This window comes from Talpa occidentalis, unplaced genomic scaffold (assembly GCF_014898055.3).
Source record: "Talpa occidentalis isolate TD23 unplaced genomic scaffold, MPIMG_talOcc4v2.1 talOcc4.4, whole genome shotgun sequence".
Taxonomy (NCBI): domain Eukaryota; kingdom Metazoa; phylum Chordata; class Mammalia; order Eulipotyphla; family Talpidae; genus Talpa; species Talpa occidentalis.
The window spans coordinates 19,681,652-19,702,879 of NW_023604295.1; the positions used below are offsets into that span (position 1 = coordinate 19,681,652).

General features: G+C 37.3%; 1 protein-coding gene across 1 annotated transcript in view; it reads right to left on the reverse strand.

Moving 5' to 3' along the window:
- Positions 1-874: 874 nt before the first annotated feature.
- Positions 875-21,228, reverse strand: part of SLC2A2 (solute carrier family 2 member 2) — a 32,282-nt gene continuing 11,928 nt past the window's right edge. Inside the window, exons 4-11 of the mRNA XM_037525106.1 lie at positions 17,608-17,732; positions 14,800-14,915; positions 12,809-12,971; positions 12,145-12,332; positions 8,220-8,324; positions 2,231-2,332; positions 1,231-1,434; positions 875-1,141 (exon numbers count right to left, since the gene is read on the reverse strand). Coding sequence (XP_037381003.1) covers positions 941-1,141; positions 1,231-1,434; positions 2,231-2,332; positions 8,220-8,324; positions 12,145-12,332; positions 12,809-12,971; positions 14,800-14,915; positions 17,608-17,732 — 1,204 coding nt within the window. The 3' untranslated portion in view covers positions 875-940. The remainder of the gene's footprint in view (positions 1,142-1,230; positions 1,435-2,230; positions 2,333-8,219; positions 8,325-12,144; positions 12,333-12,808; positions 12,972-14,799; positions 14,916-17,607; positions 17,733-21,228) is intronic.

A 21,228-nucleotide genomic window follows, 5' to 3' on the forward strand; every position in this document is an offset into this window, starting at 1 on the left:
CTCAGTCTTTCCAGGAAAATTAAATAGGGATTTAATCACATCTGAAATTGAACATTCATGAAGTTTCAGAAGCACCTCTCAAAAATCCTCTAAGTCTACTCTTACAACTTGTTTTGAAGCAGTAATTCATATTTCTTTTTACAAAAAGAGCAAGCCTTTACTTCAGTTTCCCTAAGTTAGAAAGCTCTAATTTATTACTGCTTGAGTATATTTTGTAACATAGCTCAGAGTTAACATGAATTTATAATATATGTTAATATAATTTTATTTGTGGCCAGATAAAACCTTTTTAGTGTTTATTTTTTCAAAAACCATTTGGTCATTGAACAAAGGAACTAAATATTTTCTCCTGAACCTAAAAGATTTTGATGTCTACCAAAAATCAAAGTTTTTCTTTATAAACCACCCCATATGAATATACATGCAAGGTAAAATCTTAAACAAAATATGAATTCTAATGCACAAGAGAAAAACTGGGAGAAGTAGAAAAGTGATCTATTTTAACATGGACCTCTCTACTACTATCTCCTTTCATATGAGGTGTGTGGGTAAGAATATTTCAACTTAATCTTCTTCAAATATGTAAATATTAGTTGTATCTTTAGGTTTGTAGTCACATGCTTAATGAAGCAATAGTCTATGATACAGTGAAACTGCTTCACTTTCAGGAGAATCTTCTAAAGAGCAGGACTAGGATCTTAGAACCATCCTTGCCCTGCAGTGTGGCAAGCGTGCTGGACTTCCTGGTTTCGAGTCTTATCATCAAAAATAGATTCTCTAAACTGAAAAAAAAAAAATACTTTCTGTGGTAATATTTGAGGACATTTCCGATCAGAGCCATAAAAGCTCTATAAAAAATAAAACAATACTTGAAGATACAGATAAAAAACATTTTAAGAACTGTCACTTAAAAACACACGCATTTTATCCCAGGTCATCTTCATGCAGTCTCTGCAGATCCAAGGAACTTCATTTCTACTGCAGCTTTTGTGGCTGGGACTGAGCCTCTCTTCTTTCTGAATTCTGCTGCAATTTCCTCAAAGGACTTTCCTTTGGTCTCTGGAACTTTGAAAAATGTAAACAAAGTAAAGCCCAGGACCACTCCAGCAAAAAGGAAAAACACATAAGGTCCACAGAAGTCCTGTGTGGAGAACAAACACAGAATTCCAATGAGCAACTGTTTGATCTTATCTTCTGTTCAAAAAATTTGTACAGCATTAGGCCGCTTACCGCAATGTAGGGGAAACACAGAGCAACAATGAAGTTGCAAGTCCAGTTGCTGAATGCAGCCATTGCTAAAGCAGCGGGTCGTGGTCCTTGACTGAAAAACTCTGCCACCATGAACCAGGGGATGGGGCCTGGCCCAATTTCAAAAAAACTGACAAAGAGGAAGATGGCTGCCATGCTCACATAACTCATCCAAGTCAATTTATTCTGAGGAAAAAACAAACAAAATGGGTGCACTGTCTGCTTCTTTATCTAGATAGATTCTTATGAGTTCAAAGGAGACAGAGCTCTCTCCTTACTGGCTTGTGTTTAATTAAGTACAAGTTATTGTAGTCAGAGATAAGTTGTGTTTTTTTTTTAAGATTTATTTATTTATACAAGAACTGGGGTACAGGCCAGATGTGCGGGAGGGTGAGAGAATTCACCAGAGACAGAACAGAACAGACAGACTGATGAAACACACTGCTGAGGGGAGCAGTGGGCGAGACAAGAGAGGTCTGCCACGCCATGTGGGTTTCTCCCCGGCCAGCCGAGAACTGAACCGGTGCTGCAGAGGCTGCAGACAGCTTCACAGCGCTGCATTCAACCGCCTGCACTACCGGGGAAGCCCAGAGATAAGTTTAATGTAGTCTGAGTCAACCACAAATATTTTGAGCTCCCAAATAGGAAATCCTCCTGAGTAGGATTTTATATGACTCTTACTCATTCTTTTCCTGTGAAAGCGGCATGGAAAGGATCCAGTGATCTTAGACTTATTCAGACCAAGTTATTAGACAGGATGCATGACCTCCTCTGAGAAGTAGTAATAAAGATGGTGGGCTGGAGAGGTTACAAAATACTAGTTTCCTTTGCCTTTACATTTCTCTTTTATATTATATGTTGTTTTTCTGACTTCATTTCATATGCAGTCTCAAAGGTTTTTGACATACAGAGCATTTCAACTTGGAGTGCAAAAATGCTATCATATGGTAACCAAAGATCTCAGTGCAAGCACCAAACTCACCAGTAGCACAAGTCCCACTGACATGAAGATGGCACAGACAAACATCCCACTCATTCCGGTCAGAAACAGAGAGCGGCGCCCTGCCTTCTCCACAAGGAATACCTGGAAAAGTGGTTAAACATATTGACTTTACACATGAATAATTTTCACTGCCCAAGAGGTTATTTACATTTTCTAAGTGGAAGAAGGCAGTTCTATTCTCCCATTTACAGATGAGGTATGAGGAGGGAAGAAACTTGCCCTATGAGGCAGAGCTGATCTCAGTAAACAGGTAATTAACAAATGCCTGTTTTATTTAGTCATATGGATTTGAGTTGGCTGTTTGAGATAGAACCATTGTGATTATTCCCTTGGGTAAAATATTTAGAGCTCTGCAACTTGGGTCTCTCCCATAGATTTCCTGTGCATTTAAAGTATGAAGGTTCTGCAGAAAAAAAAAATGAGACTGATTTCTTTTTTGTGAATTATCCTAAGTTTTAAGCACAAGGGCTTTTGCATTGAAGAAACTTGAGATAGTTAAATGTACAGATGTCAATTATTCTCATCAAACTTTCTTATTGCTAATAAATTCTACTTATGACCACTCCCCTGAGAACATACGGAATTTGATCACTTTGCCAAATAGTTAGGTCTGCATTTTTCTGGTGTACCTAAATGTACCTAGTACCAGGAGTGAACTGTATATTTGAAAAGATAGGACTTTAAAGGAAAAGGTTAAAGTGCTTTCTTATTCTCATTCTGTAGATATATTATTGATTATTTTGGTTAATGTTTTTTTTTTCCTGCACTAATGCAAATTAGCCAAGACTACAGTTTGTTGGATGGACTCGATCCTTGGAACCTGATCCAACTGCCAAGTTTGGTGAGTCACACAAAACTACCCATCATAATTTCTCACTTCAGTGAAAAAATTAGCTATGCTCATAAATCTATTAGTAAATCAATAGCAGTCTAATATCTTTAATATGGTGATCTTTGGCTCTGAAAATATCTCACACATATTTCTTTTCACATACAATAAAAACCTCCTCATCTCAGAGGTATTTCATATCTGAGTTTCAAACCCCTTTGGGGTGATAAGCAAACAGCTCACATTTTAACATTGGGAAGGAAGTGAAAATACAAACCTTTATCAAGTTCAAAAAATTTTTTACATGTTTTAACTCTATGACTGGGAAAACTGGCTTGATGACGTTATGTCAAAATACCAAGAAAATTTAAAGCATTTCTTCAGGTCAAGGGCTTTTCTTTGTCTATTTCTTCTGAACAATCATTATTAATTAGATAATTAAGTCTGAAAACTAAATGCTTTTAAAATTGATTTAAATGCCCTCCTTGAGGCCGGGTGGGCACTCAACCAGGAGTGTGACAAGGATGAGACTAGGTCAGTGGTTGGTGATGTCAGCCTGACCATAACCCTGTTTTTGCCTGGATAGAGTGTGTCACTCAAATCCTGGATGCTACTTGGAATTTGGTAGCCACTGCTTCTCACACACTGCTTCCCAATTCCCTCCTTATTTCCTCGTGTTTTGTTTTTTCTGAAGTGACTACAAGTTCCCTTTTACCAGCTTATTAGTGTAGTAGAAAATACAGGATATAGAACATAATTCTGTACGAAGTTAAGAAAGTATCTCTCTTCCCAAATACTCATTCAGGAAAAAAGATAGATGATGTTGCTTCCAAGCTGGAGAAACATTAGCATTTTTTTAGTGCATGCCATGATTTGAGTAGATACATGGAATTTGGTAACATTGGTTAATTTTGGGGAGTGAAACTGGATAAGTTTGGGGAGTGGAACGAATTCCTTTTATATATCTTGAAATTAAAACAGCTTCTCAAAACAAAGATACTTTAAAATTTTAAATGTTATCTGTAGTCTTGAAGTGTTAATTATGGAGCTGATTTTTTAAATTATGTCACGCAGTTGCTCAAAAACTTTCCCAGAACAAAAGGTTGAATTTTAAAATGTATAGGCAAAATAATCACACTATTTTCAAATCACCTGCTCCTCCACTAATATTGTGGGGTGGAGAAGACAAAAATGAAATTCCACAGTAGTTTTCTTATTAGGCATTCCTAGAGTTTGTGATACCCAATCTTCGCTATTCATAGCAAATCTTATATAAATATTTGAATCATAATTTCTTTATTAGAAAATATGTTGCAGTAGGATTTGTAAAACATATTATCTCAGAAGACAAAAGAATGTGAATAGTTTCTTGGCTAGCACTAATATATCTTCGTAGATTTAGTGTTGCCTTTTGGCTTGAACAGGCATTAACACTGGTGTTCCCTGTTATCTGTTCTCCCTCCTCTTTCCAAGGTCCAGCACTGTTTAATGTGGTCTGGACAAACGTACCTTTTGATCTAGGTAGCAAGGCTGTAATTTATTGACCACCCTAAGGTAATAGTTAAAAGTCCATGTGCAGAGAAGGAAAAACAGCTGCCTAAGCATATCGAGTGTCACATTGTGATCAAAACTGAAAAGCACAAGCTTTTTTAATGTCCTACATTCAAAGATAAAAATAAGCCCCACCACCCCCATTCTGGAGTGAATTCATAACTTGGGAAGCTGTGGGGGCTTTGTTTACTTTCTTAGATTATCTTATACATTATTGTTAAGACATTACATGATTCCTTTTAGCTGATGTTTGGTCTTAGTAAGAGTGCATGACCACTTCTGCTTCTCAGAAAAAAGATAACATTTCAAAAATTTTTAACATTTGACTTTTCAAAACAAATGACATTTCTCAAACATGAGAATAACATTTCAACTATACCACTTGTAGTCCATCTTCTCATAGTCTCATAAAGACTCATGCATCTCCAGAAGTCATGGCTGGGTGAGCTCCTGGAAGCTCTGCCCAGTGTCCTAACATCATAGGAATTTGTTGCTTAACTAAACTGTTTAACTTCACTGGAGGCTTAGATAACTATTAGAGAGGACCTTATTTATTGTTTTAAATTTTTTACCTCAAGACATTATGATTAAAAAAGAATTTCAACTGACAAGGAGAACCCAGTTAGAAGACCCAATGTTGATAGAAATGACAAACTGCTGGCTAATTCCAGGGCCCTAAGCACAGAGCAAAGAAGAAACGAAAGCTCCTCAGTGCCCTCAAATGAGCTATTTCACAAATGAATGATAAAATGGCATCTCAGCAGATAGGGAGAACTGGCTCCGTTGTTCCGATTTCAGTACAGTAGTTTGTTATTCACATAAAAGCTTGCTTTGTTTTATTGTGCTTTGCCTTGTTGTGTTTTTTTTTCCACAATTCTTCCATTTGTGGGAATCTTGCCTTGAGCAAGTCTAGTGATGCCATTTTTCCAAAAGTATGGTCTCCCTTGTGCCCCTCGGTCCCCTTTTGGTCATTCCCACAATGTTTCAAACTTTGTTAAGATTGTATCTATTATACTGATCTGTGATCACTGATCTTTGATGTTACGATTGTAAATGTTTTGGGGTACCGTGACCCACATCCACATAAGATGACAACTTAATTGATAAATGTATGTGTTCTGACTCCATCAACTGTTCCCTGATCTGTCTCCCTCTCCTCAGACCTCTCTATTCCTTGAGACACAACAAAATTGAAATTAGGCCAATAATAACCTTACAATGGGCCTTTAAGTGTGCAAATGAAAGGAAGTGTTGCACAAGTCTCACTTTACATCAAAAACTAAAAGTGATTAAGCTTAGTGAGGAAAGCATGTCAAAAGCTGAGAGAGGCTGAAAACTAAACATCTGGGGCCAAACAGTTAACCGAGTTGTAAATGCAAAGTGAAAGTTCTAGAAGGAAATTAAAAGTGCCAGCACATGAACACACAAATGATAAGAAAATGAAATAGCCTTATTGCTAATCTCGAGACAGTTTTGGTGGTATGGATAGATCAAGCCTAACCCAGAGGAAGGCCCTAACTTTCTTCAATTCTATGAAAGCTGAAAGGGGCAAGGAAGCTACAGAGTAAAGTTTGGTTCATCAGGTTCAAGGGAGGAAGCTGTCTCTATAAGATAAAAATGCAAGAGCAAGCAGCAAATACTCATGTAGATGATGCAGCACATGACCCAGAAGATCTAGCTAAGATCTTGGTGAAGATGACTACACTGAACTATGGATTTTTCACTGATGAAACAGCTTTCCTCTGGAAGAAGATGCCACCCAGTACTTCCATAGCTAGACGGAAAAAAAACCAATGTCAGGCTTCAGAGCTTCAAAAGATAGGCTGAATCTCATACTAGGGGTTAGTACAGCTGGTAACATTCAGTTGAAGTCAACACTTACTTCAAAAATCCTTGGACCCTAAAGTATTATGCTAAATTTACTTTGCTTGTGCTGTATGCCTGGAAGAACAAAGACTGATGGAAGTAAATCTGTTTACAACATGACTAACTGAATATCTTAAGTCCACTGTTGAGACCTACTGCTCAGAAAAAAAAAAGGGGGGGTTATTTCAAAATATGACCACTCATTGATCATGCACCTGGCCACTTAAGAACTCTGGTGGGAATGTCAAGACTCATGTGGTTTTTGTGCCTGTTAATACAACATCTGTTCTGTTACCCAAGGAGCAAGACGTGATCTTGACCTTAAAGTGTTATTATTTAATAATTATTATTTAAGAAATACAGTTAGTGAGGCTATACCTGCCATGGATCTTAGCAAATTGAACTCGGAATCTGAAAAGGATCCACCATTCTAGATGCCAATAGGGAAATTTGTGATTTATGGGAAGTGGTCAAAATAGCAACATTAACAGGGGTGTAGAAGAAGTTGATTCCACCCCTCTGGATGACTCTGAGAGGTTTGGTGGAGGAAGTAGCTGCAGATATGGTAGAAATAACAAGAGAACCAGAAATAGAACATGAAGATGTAACTGTATTCCTGCATTCTCATTTTAAAATTTTAATGGATGAGAACTTGTTACTTATATATAAGCAAAGAAAGTGGTTTCTTGAAATGGAATCTACTCCTGATGAAGATGCTCTGAGTACTGTAAAAGTGACAACAATAGCTTTAGAACATTCTGTCAACTTAGTTGATAACAGTAAGATTTGAGAGGATTGATTCCAATTTTGAAAGAAATTTCAAACTCTCAGAAGTTTTACTGCTGTTAAAATGTTATCAGTTTTACATGCTACAGAGAACACTTCATGAAAGGAAGAGTCAGTTAATGAAGTAGGCTTCATTGTCTTATTTTATTTTAAGAAATTATCACAATCACCCCAACTTTTATTTTATTATTTTTTAAAGATTTATTTATTTATGCATACAAGAACTGGGGTATAGGCCAGAGTTGCGGGGGTGTGAGATGATTCACCAGAGAGAGTGGGGAGCAGAACAGGTAGATCTACTGAAATACACTGCTGAGGGGAACAGCAGGTGAGACAGGAGAGGTCTGCTGCACCATGTGGTTTAGGTCCCTGGGTGGCGGGGGATTGAACTTGTGCTGCAGTGGCTGGCAATAGCTTATTAGAGCTGTCTTTAACCCCTGCACCACCAGGAAGGCCCCAATCACCCCAACCTTTAGCAACCACTATCCTACTCAAGTCAGCAGCTTTCAACATGGAAGCAACAGCCTCCACCAGCAAAGAGATGACAACTTGCTGAGGGCTCAGGTGATGTTAGCATTATTTAACAGCACAATATTTTAAAAGTAAGGCATGTGCATTCTTTTTTAGACATAATGCCATTACACAATTAGTAGAATACACTATAGGGGAAGCATAACTTCTATATGCACTGGAAAACCAAAATTTGTATAACTAGCTTTATTGAAATATTTGCTTTATTCAGAGGTGTGGAACTGATACCACAGTATCTCTGGGTGTGCCCAGTTGGCCCACTTCACAGATCCACTTGGGTCCATATCTGCAGTGCACATGGCCAATATGTCATTGGTTTTAGATTACAAGTTTTTTTTCCTATTTTTTAAACCCATATTTCTGAACTGAAGGAAAACTAAATATTTATTTAGGGTATTTACTTACAGAGAGAACAGTGAAAAGTGTGTTGACAACACCAACTCCAATGGTTGCATAAACAGGTTGACTGATTCCAGCAGTCTGAAAAATGCTGGTTGAATAGTAGAAAATCTGCAAAGCAATCAGGTTAATTTAAATCAAGAACTCCAGCAGTGATGAATTTAACACAATAAATATTTTATCTTGTTTATTTTTAGTTTATTTTTTTCTATGAACCCATCGTCGCTAGAAGTCCCTGAAGATTTTATTCACCCTCTCCTTTTGAGGCAGAGGAATCCACATTTTCCTTTAATGTTTAAAGTTTCTGATTGCTTAAAAGTCCTCCTTACATCTAGCTGAAAGTTCTGCTTGTGCATCTTCTGTATTTGACGATTATAAAAAATTTTTGTTACAGTATAAAATATAAAAAAGTACAGGTAGTATCAGTACACTACTCAGTTACTTTTTACAAACTACACACCTGAGTAACCAGCATTCAGACCCAGAGGTAAATCATTTCCTGCTCCCTGAAGAATCCTCAAAATCCCCCTATTTTCCCAATGAAATTCTTCCAACGTCTACGTTCATTGTAGATGAATTCTAACTAGCCTTAGACTTGATACACATGGGACCACAGTGTATGTATGTTCTTGTATCCAATTTCAACATTAACTTTGTGAGTCTTACTCATATTGTGTGTTTTTGGTGGCTGTTTATTATCATTGCTTTATACTATTTTATTGGATTAATATGCCACAATTTAGTTACCCATTCTACTATCAATGAGAATTTTGGTAGCTGCCATTTAGAATGATTTTCTTTGCTTTTTATTTGAATGGTGTTAACAGTTTCTGGGATAGGATATGACAACTTTTCTAAAGGAATGGATTGTGATAAATTGATCAGTTGATGATTGTATAATCAATCACACTGATCAGTATGACAGAAATGTTCTTTTTTTAAAAATGACTAGAAAAATAGGATTTAATTGGAATTTGTAGTGGCAACATTACCCATAATTTTGCATGCAAGGAATACTATCTACATGCCAAGTGATAGCGACAAAAAGAGAGAAGAGGAATGAAAATAAAATTGATTCCTCCACTCTTTTTATAGCACAGGTTTCCCTTGGCCCCCCCTACCAGAAGTCCTCACGGAGGTTGTAGTGGTTTCCGTTGCCGAGAGGCTGCCCATCTTTCAGCCACTGGACCTCGGGGGGGGGGGGGGTGGACAGTGGGGCCCAGAGCCCACCCAGGCTGTGCAGTTCAGAGTGACCACACTGCCTAGGGTAGGCTGCAGGTTTTCCTTTTTCGGCACGTTGCTATTAACAGATTTTTATATATACCCTTCTAATATAAAAAAGCATGTCCTGTGCTCTTCCAGCCATCTGCTGTGGAGCGACACACGCTTTGCAAACTGCTATTTTAAGCGCTGAATGCAGGATCTGGAACAGTAATCTTTGTGTTTAGTTTCTTCTTGCACAAGTGAAATAGAATACTCCTGTAGATTATATTATTGGCAAAAGGGCATGTTGTCTCCTTACTACTTAAAAAACAAATAAAATAGAAAACGATTGCTCCTATTGCCAAGCTAGAAATACTTAAAGACAAAGGTGGCAGTACCCAGGTAGATGAGCAATTCTAAATTCCGAAAATCACATTTTTTCCTTATACTGATTAGGTTTTGGTTATTAAAAGCATTTTTCCTATCCTTGGTTCTCACATGAGAACATTAAATTTTAAGGGAATTAAACAAAGAATGATTCTACTTTTCTAACAATTCTACTGCATTAGTCTTTACTACATTGCTAAACATTGCTTTAGCTTTCCACTTTAATAGCGGCAAACTCTTAGGTCTTAGGGTTTGCTGATCCAGCCCATTTTTCTGCTCCATGTGTATTTGACCACATTCGTTAGTATTCAGCTGACCTGGTAGCTGACTGGGCAGCTCCCTTTAGGACTGGATCTAAGTGGGATGGTGGGAGGGGTTGCAAAACAAAGTTAGGACTTAGCCGGGCAATGAGTGAACTCAGGGCATTGCCTACTTTTTCTTAAGCCCAGAAATGACACTAAACCCTACTGCTCAGGGAGGGAGCAGGGAGCCAGGATTTAAGAGACCCAGTGAGAAGGAAATGACTACTTCTGAAGTATGACTGGAGCTATGCCATGTGCTTTGCCTAAAAACATTAAAACTGCAATAACTGAATAATAGTGAATAGAGAAAAACAGTGAATATAAAATTAGTATGACTTCAGGGAGTTCATCAATGAGAAAAAGTTTACCCTTTTGAGGTTATGAAGTTACAGAAATCATCTGTTTGCTTCATTTGGAAATTTATGTTGTTTTTCTTTAGATTTTCTGTTATAGCCCACATGGTTTCTGACTTAATTAAGTTCTAGTTTCTGAATCATTCAGAAACTCTCAATTCAATTATGAAAAGTGCTGCTATGACCACCCTAGCATAATCATTTTGGTGAAATGTTCCACATTTATACCCAGAAATATAACTACTGGACCACTGTGTATGTATATGCTCAGCATTGATAGACACTACCAAGCAGTTTGCCAAATAATTTGGGTCAATTTATACTCTCACTAGTGAGTATAAGAGTTCTGGTTACTATTGCATTTAATCTAAAATTTTCCACGAATTTCAGAAGATATAGAAAAATCTGGGTAACCACTTCGCTAATAGCCTGTTATTTAGGTATGTCTTGGGATTTAACAACAGTCTACTACATCAATCTGTTATTCTATATACCTATGTCAGTCCTTTCCCACCTAACATGTCCCTTTGTTGGTCTCTCCTTGCAAACAGGGCTGATGCGGGAGGACTGCGCAGACTGTGTTGACTGAGGAGAGGCTGTCATGCGTACAGACCCCTGCATCACTGTTAGGCTGCCCAACATTTCCAAGATGTCTCCAACCCGGTACTGGGATGGAAGCTAAAGCAGGGAGGTTCAGAGGGATTAAGTATTGCCAATGGATATACAGGCAGAGCAGAGAGAGAGGATACAAATTTGGTCTCTGAACCCAATAGTCAGAGTTGATAAAAGTAGATAAAAATGAACACCAAAGCCCCCTTAAAAGAGGATGGAGAGGACATTGGAGCAGTAATCAGGTTGTGATATGAGAGTCAGTTCTCCTTTTTCTTCAACTGATGGGAATTACTTTCTTTGTCTCCCCCACATCTCTGTGCATCCCTCTCTCATCTCCCAAATTACCCTTATGGATCTGGGATTGGCTCACTATAGAGAAAGCATAGCAGCAATGAGAGGGGATATGTGGCTCTGTAGTTTCTTAACAAATGCTGATTTTTTTTCTTCTTCTGGTATCTTATTGCCAGTAAAACAGTTTTATTCTGTATGATGTGAGGCTTTCAATTCAAAATCTAAACACTAGATCACTTAGTACTCAGTATGTTTTCCGATTATATCCTATCTACTGCCCTCATTCACCAACAAGATATCAGTTCACTCTGTTCACTTTGTGTTCTGTCTCCCCAAATGGAGTGAAAGCTTCTTGGAAGGCAAGAAGCTCTTTGCACAATCTAACTCATACATTTCATTAATTAGACAGAGGGAACCATGGGTTCCATTTGCCTGTGCTGTCAGAAACCCTAAATTTGATACTTCACTCTGTAAACCCCACTGTAATGTTTCTTTGGTATGATTGTTTTCCTTTCCCCTCGTTTATTTACTGCCTTTTACCTTTTTACCTTCATATTAATCCAGTACACACAATATCATTGAATGATGATTTTTAAAAGATCATAATCTAATTTTAGAAAATGGAGCAAAACAAAACTAATCTTCGTTCAATATACATTTGTTGTATAAGATATGTTATGTCAATATTTTAAAATGTCTTTTAGCTGTGTATATTTACACCCCTTTGTGACTCTATCTTAATTCTCTTTGGTTTTAAGAGTTGGGGGGTGCTCTTAAACTTACCGCATTGATTCCAGAAAATTGCTGAGCCATGTGCAGCATCAGTGCCACTAGAATAGGCTGCCGGAAACTGGAATTGGTGAAGAGCTGAAGGATAGAGACTTTCTGTTCCCTTGCTGCTTCATCTCGTTCTTTTCTCATCTCAGTGATGTCTTTGGAGATATCAGCACCTCCTCTTAGTCTTTTCAAGCCTGTTTCCCAATGTGATCAGGTTGACACAACTCAGGTTAAAACAAAATAATTTTTAAAATTATTTAATGAAAGAGCTACAGATATAATAGCAATGCGATTGGGAATATTTTGTTGTTTAATTGAATCTAGTTTTCATTTAATAAAAGATAGAGTATCTGGCTTCATCTCCTGACAAAGACCGCAATGATCTTCATTTTCATAGAAGCATAATGTGGGAAATGTCTGTTAGAGACTTCTGGTGGGATCCAGTACTCTGTATGTGGTTTGCTTTGTGCTCAAGTAAGTCTTAAGGGTGCCAAATGGCACATACAAATCACATTTAAAGAGATCTTGCACATTCTTCTTACATATAATCACTGACTCCATTTGGAAAGCACTGGTGCCAATGTCACAAGCCACCATTCCTGCACATTGTTTCTTAGGAACTGGTAATTCCAAAGCAATAGGAAGAAGGAAAAACCACCCTCAGACTTACTTTTCTTAGCTTTCTCTTCTTCCTCCAACTTAATATAAAGGTATCTGGGGCTTTCTGGACAGAAGAAAAGCAGCAGAGACTGGAGCACAGCTGGCACAGCAGACAGACCCAGCAGGATGTGCCAGTGTTCCTGACTGCCCAGGATAAACTCCAGGCCAACAATCTGAAAAGGCAGGAAGGAAATACATCATCTGCCTGGCACTTTGGGTCTGCCTTCTGCAACAATGAGCTAAAAAGACACATTGGGGGGCTTCCTGATGGCACAGGGGTCAAAGTCTCAGAGCTGTCAAACTATCACCAGCCACTGTGGCATGAGTTTGATCCCTGGCCAGGGAGCCAACCAACATGGTGCAGCAGACCTCTCCTGTCTCACACGCTGCTCCCCTCAACAGTGTATTTCCGTAGATCCACTTGTTCTGCTCCCCACTCTATCTCTGGGAATCATCTCACCCCCTCACCTCTGGCCTACACCCCAGTTCTTGTATGCATAAATAAATAAAAATAAATCTTTAAAAAATAAAAGGCACATTGACTCTTTAATAGTAATCACTGACAACTTTACGCAAGTATATGTAGAAAATGGAAACTATTACTAGTGTGTCTCACCTTCGCTAAATTAGAGACCATTTATTTTACAAAGAATTCACCTATGTTTGTTTTCATTAAGTCCAATGGGACATTTAGGATGGGAATCAACCAAATTTTTATTTATTTATTTATTTATTTGTTTGTTTGTTTTGTTTATACATGCATTGGGTACAGTCAGAAGCACGGGAGGGCGAGAGAATTCACCAGAGCCAGAGCGGGAGGCAGAGCAGGCAGAAGGACCGAAGCACACTGCTGAGGGGAGCAGCGGGCGGCAGGAGAGGTCTGCGCGCCATGTGGGACCTTCCTCCGGTGGCCGGGGAGCAGCCGGGGATCGAACCGGCGCTGCAGAGGCCGCGGGCAGCTTCGCAACCCAGCGCTCAACCACTGCGCCACCAGGGAGGCCCTCAACCAAATTTTTAAGACAACTTTTTATATCTAAGGGACACCAAAATCATTCATAGCCTTAGACCTTTGTTAAAAATTTTTTATTTTTAAACTAAATACAATTTAATAAAATTTAAAAATTTATTTAGCTTAAATAAAATGGAGTTACATAGAATAATTACTCTGCTGATATCAGCTTTGTACTTTTTATTGAATTTACCCTCTAGATAGTCATATTTGGGGCTTGTAACGCAACCAACCCATTCCAGGTAGGTTTATTAACGGTTGTAGCAGCCACATGCTCTTCGCTGTTTTTTGTAGTCGCCGTACTCTCCACTCCTCCACCCTCAACACTGCACCACCACACTGCACTCTGCTGCGCCACCCTTATCAACCAGTCTCTTAGCCCAGGTGTACCCACCTACGCATGCCCACACCCTACTTCAGGTGCCCGCCATCAGGCATGCATTCAGGACTGCAGTGTTTCGTCATCTGTCCTAATGGTGGGAGGGCAGAAAAGCCTGATACTTTTACCTACCCTACAGGGCTCTGGGAAACCCCACTGAACAAGAATTCTTGTTCTATCATTTACGTAAATTCTATCATTTACGTATTAAATTCTTGTTCTATCATTTACGTAAATTCTATCATTTACGTATTAAATTTCAGGTAAGATGCTCAAAATAATGGAAACCCAGATAACCAAACAAATTGAAGTTTCCTACTGTTTGAAATCTAAATGGGATCATTTAATTCTAGAATAGCTCTAGAAGTAAGATCTGTCTTCTCATGTCCCCTCCAGTACCAACCTCACCATTACTCTGAGGGGGAAAGACTGGCATGCAGGAGTAATGGGTTTGAGCTAAGAAGCCTGTGTCTCTACGCCAGCTCCACTGTCACTTGTAGAACTGCTTTTTTTTTCCTCCTTTATGTTGGTCTACAGGCTACAGGTGAACAGAGAAGAAGCTGGGTAAAATAGAGGAAGGGTGAAGTAGGGGATGAGAGAGGGTTTTTTTTACCTGACTAATAAGAATGCCTGTGACAATGGCCAGCTGGTGAAGAGCGCCCAGCGCACCCCTGAGTGTGGTCGGAGCAATCTCACCAATGTACATTGGCACCAAGCCTGAAATTAGCCCTGCACGAAACATAAGCACACATGTTGAATTGCAACTGGTCCTATTACAAGGATAATAATTTGATTTAAGCACAGTTAATATCTTGATGGTAAGTCCCTTCCTGCGTGCATTAAAAGGAAAAACCTTGATCCCAGTCACAGACTCAGGTTAGCAAAGAATATTTGTTGATAAGAACCCAAATGAAGCTTTAGTTGGATATATGAATAGAAGGAAATGGGCAATTAAGATTTTGCAATTATTCATAGTATTGACTCACTTGGTTAAAAATTAATATTGAATTTATATCATAATGCCTTAGGTTTCTTTAGAAAATAGATCTAAGAATACTTTAATAATATTCTTGATAGAGGTGAGACACAGCAAGTTCACAATGCAATAGAGTATTAGTATGAGAATCCCGATAGGAGTTTCCACAATGTGGTGGTTCTCCAGACAGGGGTGTGGCAGGGAGAGTTTGGAGGGAGGTGAAGAAGTCACAAGTCATTCTTGTTCCAGTTATTCCAACCAGAGCAACTCAACTTCTTTATTCTTTCTGTTGATGGGTTTCAAAAAGATTTTATTTGAAGAAAGACTTTTGGTATTTAAAGGAATACAATGAATTTGAAATGCACAAGACCATTCTGCCTTCTATAACTTTCTTAAATGCAGATGGAGTTAGTCACTCTGGAATTGGTGGAATATTCAGCCACTTCCTGAGTGCATAAAAACGTCAGAGACTATCAATAAATAAGGTTGAATGCATTATTTGGCATTTTCTTAAGAATTTAAAAATAAGTTTATCAGAAACTTCCTCTAATAGAGACTGCTTGCCATCATGTGGAATGGTGGCCTTTTAGTAAAAGAAGTTTTTGGAAACTCTTTTGGGGTGAGTATATATGTGTGTGTGTGTGTGTATATATATATATACACACACACATATACACACACACACGTGTGTATATATATATAGTATATATACATGAATATATATATGTTGTATACGCACATATGAGTTTATATATGTATGTATATACATATGAGTATATATGTATAGGAGTATGTATATATGTGTGTGCTTCAAATTGTTCTTAATGTCTGATGAATTTATGCATCTAAATTAATACAGCATTTATCTGCTGAATTTATAAATGACTTTAACATATGGTCTGTTGGTCTTAAATGAAAAAAAAAATCCATGTGTTAGGCCCTATTCCAGGCTGTACTATCTTTGTGTAATAACATAATATTATACCTCAAGACAAAACACTGCAGATAAGCGTATCGGTCTAGAGTTACAAGAATCTGAAATCAATTTAGGTTTCGTATAATATTTAGCAATTTTAATGCTCAGAAAATTTAAAGGATGTTTGGACAGTACAAATTGCTTGGCTAGGTTAATGATAAGTTGCTCTAAAAATGTTTATAGAATTTTTTTTCAATTTTGCCAAAAATATTTTGTAATTTTTTTATACTATATTTTTTAAAAATAGAAAAATCCATAATTTGGATCTCTTTTGCACTTTATAGAAGGGAATCTGAGGATCACATTCAATTAATATATCCAAAGCCAGATAGAGACAGTGACAGAATTGATTTACTTTGAATACAAGTTTTTTCCATAAGTGGGTTGACTCTTAGCCTTGATAAATCTATCCTGACTTTCAGGTTTTTGTGTGTTAACATTGGAAATAATGAAAAGAGACATTTAATTAAATTACTAATTGAATACACATAGAACTACGCGTGGTCTTTTTTCTTCACAGGTAAAGTGTTATAAATATTTTATACATCATTTTGTGCCTCATCCCTCCTCTCTCACCCCCAGTGGATATTAATGCTTGAAAGGTGGCTATGATTTGAGGCAATGTGTTGTAACCTTGGCACAGAATCATTAAAATCAGAGCTTCACTTGCATTGAGAAGCTAATTGGCCATTTCAGACATTGAGTGTTCCTCCTTTTGTTCAGACCTCTGCGGATTAAATTTGTTTCTGAAAGTTTGAAGCTTTTGAAAGTTTGATTTGCTTCTAAAAGTTGGGAAAACTGTTTTGAACAACTCATGGCTCCAGCTATTCAGATGCGATGTTCACGGGAGGAACAGCACTTCTGCATTCTAAACTCCTCCATCAGGTGCTTTCGTCTGACTCCCTGTCCCTGTCCCTGTCCCATTTTTACACTTCACCCAGTCACACAGTGTATGGAATATGGACTTAGAGATGGCCCACTGTTAGGGTCTTTCTAGATAGGAGAGACAGAAACAGAAGATGTCAAATAAGCAATAATGGTTCTTGGTATAGCAGTCTTCACTGTCTCCTGCATGATGGGAGTGATAACAACAGCTAGCAGTCCTTGGCAGTTAACTCTAGTGATAATCTATGTTGAACACATTACATTCTCACAAGAGTCCTACATGGTAGATGATACCCTGTTTGTGTGATAGATCAGGAAACTGAGAGTTAGATTATCTACGATCATGGGATTAGAAATGATCTCATTGACATGGGTAAGAAGACATCTTCATAACTCACACTTAACTGCTTTCAAACCTCCATGACTCTGGATTTCAGCTTTATGTTATTGCTTTGTCCTTCCATGACGCCAGAAAATTCCTTGTATGTTACTAGATCTGACTTTGGAATAATTTCAGATAAGGGTGTGTGTGTTGGGGGGGAGGTGGGGGGAGGAGAGAGAGAGAGAGAGAGAGAGAGACTTACCACAGTAGAGTCCTGATATGGCTCTTCCTGAAATTATAAGTATGTGAGATGGCCCCAATTTCGAAAAACCCATCAAGAGAGCTCCAGCTAATGAGAGAATGTTTGCTACCAACATGGCTTTGATTCTGAAATTTTAAAAAGCAAGGATTATAAATTCAGCACCAAAACTTGATAACATTTAATTTTAGAGTATGCAAAGAAATTTTACCTAAAACCAGTTATTGAAATTCTGCTGAAAAAGATAGTTGGGGAATCTTAAGCCATGATTGCTAGTTTGATTCATCTGTAGACTAAAGCATTAACTAAGTAATATTTATAAAGAGGGAATCTGTCATGCAAGGACATTTGATATGGGTGATTCAGTTGCGGTAACTAGCTTGATTTAACAGAACACGTCTGATACTTTTCAATAGTTAAGTTTTCTACAAGTTAATTGTTTCAAACAATAATTACCTGAAAATAATATCAAACAATAATTACCAATAATTACCTGATAAATTTAATTGTATATTTGTAACTATGACATCAGAGTATTTTTTACTTTCAGTGGTATAGGTTTTAGTTGATGAAAAAAACCTTCAAACTTAAACTTCCTTTTGTATGAAATATGTGTAAGTAAATTAAAGCATACTTTTACTTTAAGCCTTGTCATAGAAAATTATAATTTTTGTTATTATTTTAAGATTTTATGTCAGCATATTTCCACAATCTATAAATTAATATCAATGTAAAATATATAATAAAGCTGACACTACCAAAAACATTTTAAAATTAATCATAGGAAAATAGTCAACATTTGCAGGTATCTGATACTTTTATTTCTATTAAATAGGAAAGTGATGTACCCAAAAACTTCCCTTAAACTTCAGTAGATGAGGAGTAAGGTCAATAAAAGTGTGAGAATGCACAGATGTGAAAATGTTTATGCCACATAAATATAAGGATCTTATTATGTTCTGTTTCTATACTTCAAGCTCTTAATAGGTGAGTTTTTCTAAGCAAGTGTCTTTAATACCAACAGTAGTTTTAGTTTTTGTTTCTGCTGGAGAACAAAGCTATATAATCTCATGCTGCAATGATGGCGCAACAGCCATGAGACAGACTGACTAATACCTCCTGAGCCCACATCCTAGGCACAGATCCTGGAAATATGTTACTCCATATGACAAAAGGGAATTTTCAGATGTGACTAGATTACAGATATTGAGGTGAAGAGATTATTCTGGATTACCCAATGCTATAATGACAAGTTTCCTCATAAAAGGAGGGGTAACAGAAGGAGATGTCATAATAGAAGTAGATACTGGAGTGATGTGCTTTGAGGATGAAAGAAGGGGCCTCAAATCAGGGAAGGTGGTCACTGGAAGCTGGAAAAGGGCAAGAAAAATGATTACCCCTCAGAACCTTCAAAAGGAACCAACTCTGCACAAACTGACTTCAGCCCGGTAAAGCTCAATTTGGGCTTCTGATCTTCACAATTGTAAGAAAATAAGTTTGCTTTATATTGAGCCACTAAGTTTGTGGGGTTCATTAGAACAGCAGTAGAAAACTAATACATGAAGTTATCAACTACCCAGTTAATTACCCACTTTCTCAAAGTGGAGGGAAACACAGTGATTTAGAGCTGACCAGCTTCAGAACTACTAAGTGGAAAAGACTGGTGTTTCTCTGTAAAGTACTTTTTCTGTACACAAAGACAGAGGAAGGCAAATTCAACAATTTACCTTAAGAAATTGCTACTAGCTAGCTTTGATTACATTGCAGAGAAAAAATAAAACATCTTTAAAGAGATAGCTTGAAAGTATTTTTGATGCCAGATTGCTCTAAAGTCCCTCTTCCTTACCACCGATGGATGCAGGAGCACTTTATACAACTTAAAGAGTTCTGCTCAGACGTGACAAACTGCCAAAGAATAAATAATCTAAAAATACATGAAACGATAGGATCTGGAAGAAAGAAATATATTTCTAAGCATTTTTCTTTAAGTCTTACTTTAGATACTCCTGTTAGTGTAGGTTTCAGCACTGACATCATCATCATTATCATCAAAGTAAGGCTGTGTTGCTGCCTGCTTATTTTGAACCCAGCATTGTGCAGACCTCTTTGTATTCATTTGCATTTAATGCCAAGTGGTAATTATTTTTCCCTACGTTCAGATTTGGGGAACTTAGAGAACCTAAATAACTTTGCTCATTTTTTCAGTTATTACATGACATATTTGGTACTTGATCTGTGTGAAATCAAAGGGAATTTCTTCATTTTATTGCATTCCATTTTTGATACAAAAGGAAGACTACATCCAAAGGCAATGTGTACCTTTCTTGACTCATGGTAATATGGATGGCACAGAGTACAGACTCCTCTGATACACTCGTTTAATTATATTTAAGTGCACAGTCTCTCGACCTTGAAAACCCAAATCTACAACATAGTGACCGCAGACATCTATGGACTGTTACAAGTTACAAGGAAAGACTTTAAGAAGCAGTCGTGAAAAACACATTTTTATTTATTTGCTTTCAACTGGTAGAGCAATGATTCCTATAATAAGGAAAATCATACCGTTTCTCAGTGAATTACCTTAGAAAAACAGTTTTAAGGAAGAGACTGAACTCTTTTGTCTAGATTTTGAAGTTGACGTAATTAATGGTATGCTTTTTTTTTTGGAAGGAGGATATTTTCATAATGAGAGCTGGAAGAAACCTTTCTTTTGATTTACCTTATGTTATTTGGCAAATGGTCATATGACATTGTTTTGGCATATAACTATGTATGTTGGTTCCAGCACTAAGGCACTAGTTTAATGATCTAGAGTAGGTCACTCTACCTGTTAGAATCTAAATGAGGGGCAAAAAGAGCCTAACTTCTTTCTTCAGGGATGGGAAGAAGAAAAGACATAAGTAGCTGCTAAAGGAATTATTTTGAAAATTGCTTCATTTCTTCTATTTTGGAAATAATTAATCTAGAAAGCTTTCATTTACTTCTTAACCTGGTTTGATCCAAATTTAAATGACTTTTCATATTTTTAATGTTTAAAATCAGTTTCTGAACTGTCTTCATGGGTTCTGATTTAAAATTCATCTCAACACCAGTAAATTGATAAAAATGTGAAGAACTGACCCTTTTATATTAGAAGAAAGTTCTTTTTTTTAAATCAGAACAAAAGTAAAACTTTGGTTACCAAGCTACCCATTATTTAAGAAAATTGATAGTCTTATATAAAAGCTACAGTACAAGAGAAAGAAGTCATCAGAATTTTTAATAATCAGAAAGACAAAATAATAATTTAATAGAACTTTTAAAACTAAATGAATTGCAATCCAAAATTACTTACAGTTGGCCTATATCTTTAAAGGTTTTTGCATTTCCTAAATTTTCCATATTTACAATTTTATAATCAAAAGAGTATAGTTTAATAAAGAAAAGATGGGCTCAAGGAGCAAACACTACACATAAAGAAATAACCATTTGATGTCCTGATTTTATTTCTTTTATTTGGGGGTTGGGATGGGGTACTAGAGAAGAGAAAGACACCACTTGCTCCACCTCTGGCTGGTGCTTTGTGATAGCAGTAGCAACGGCTAGAAACCGTATGCCAAGCGTTCTGGCAACTGGGAGCTG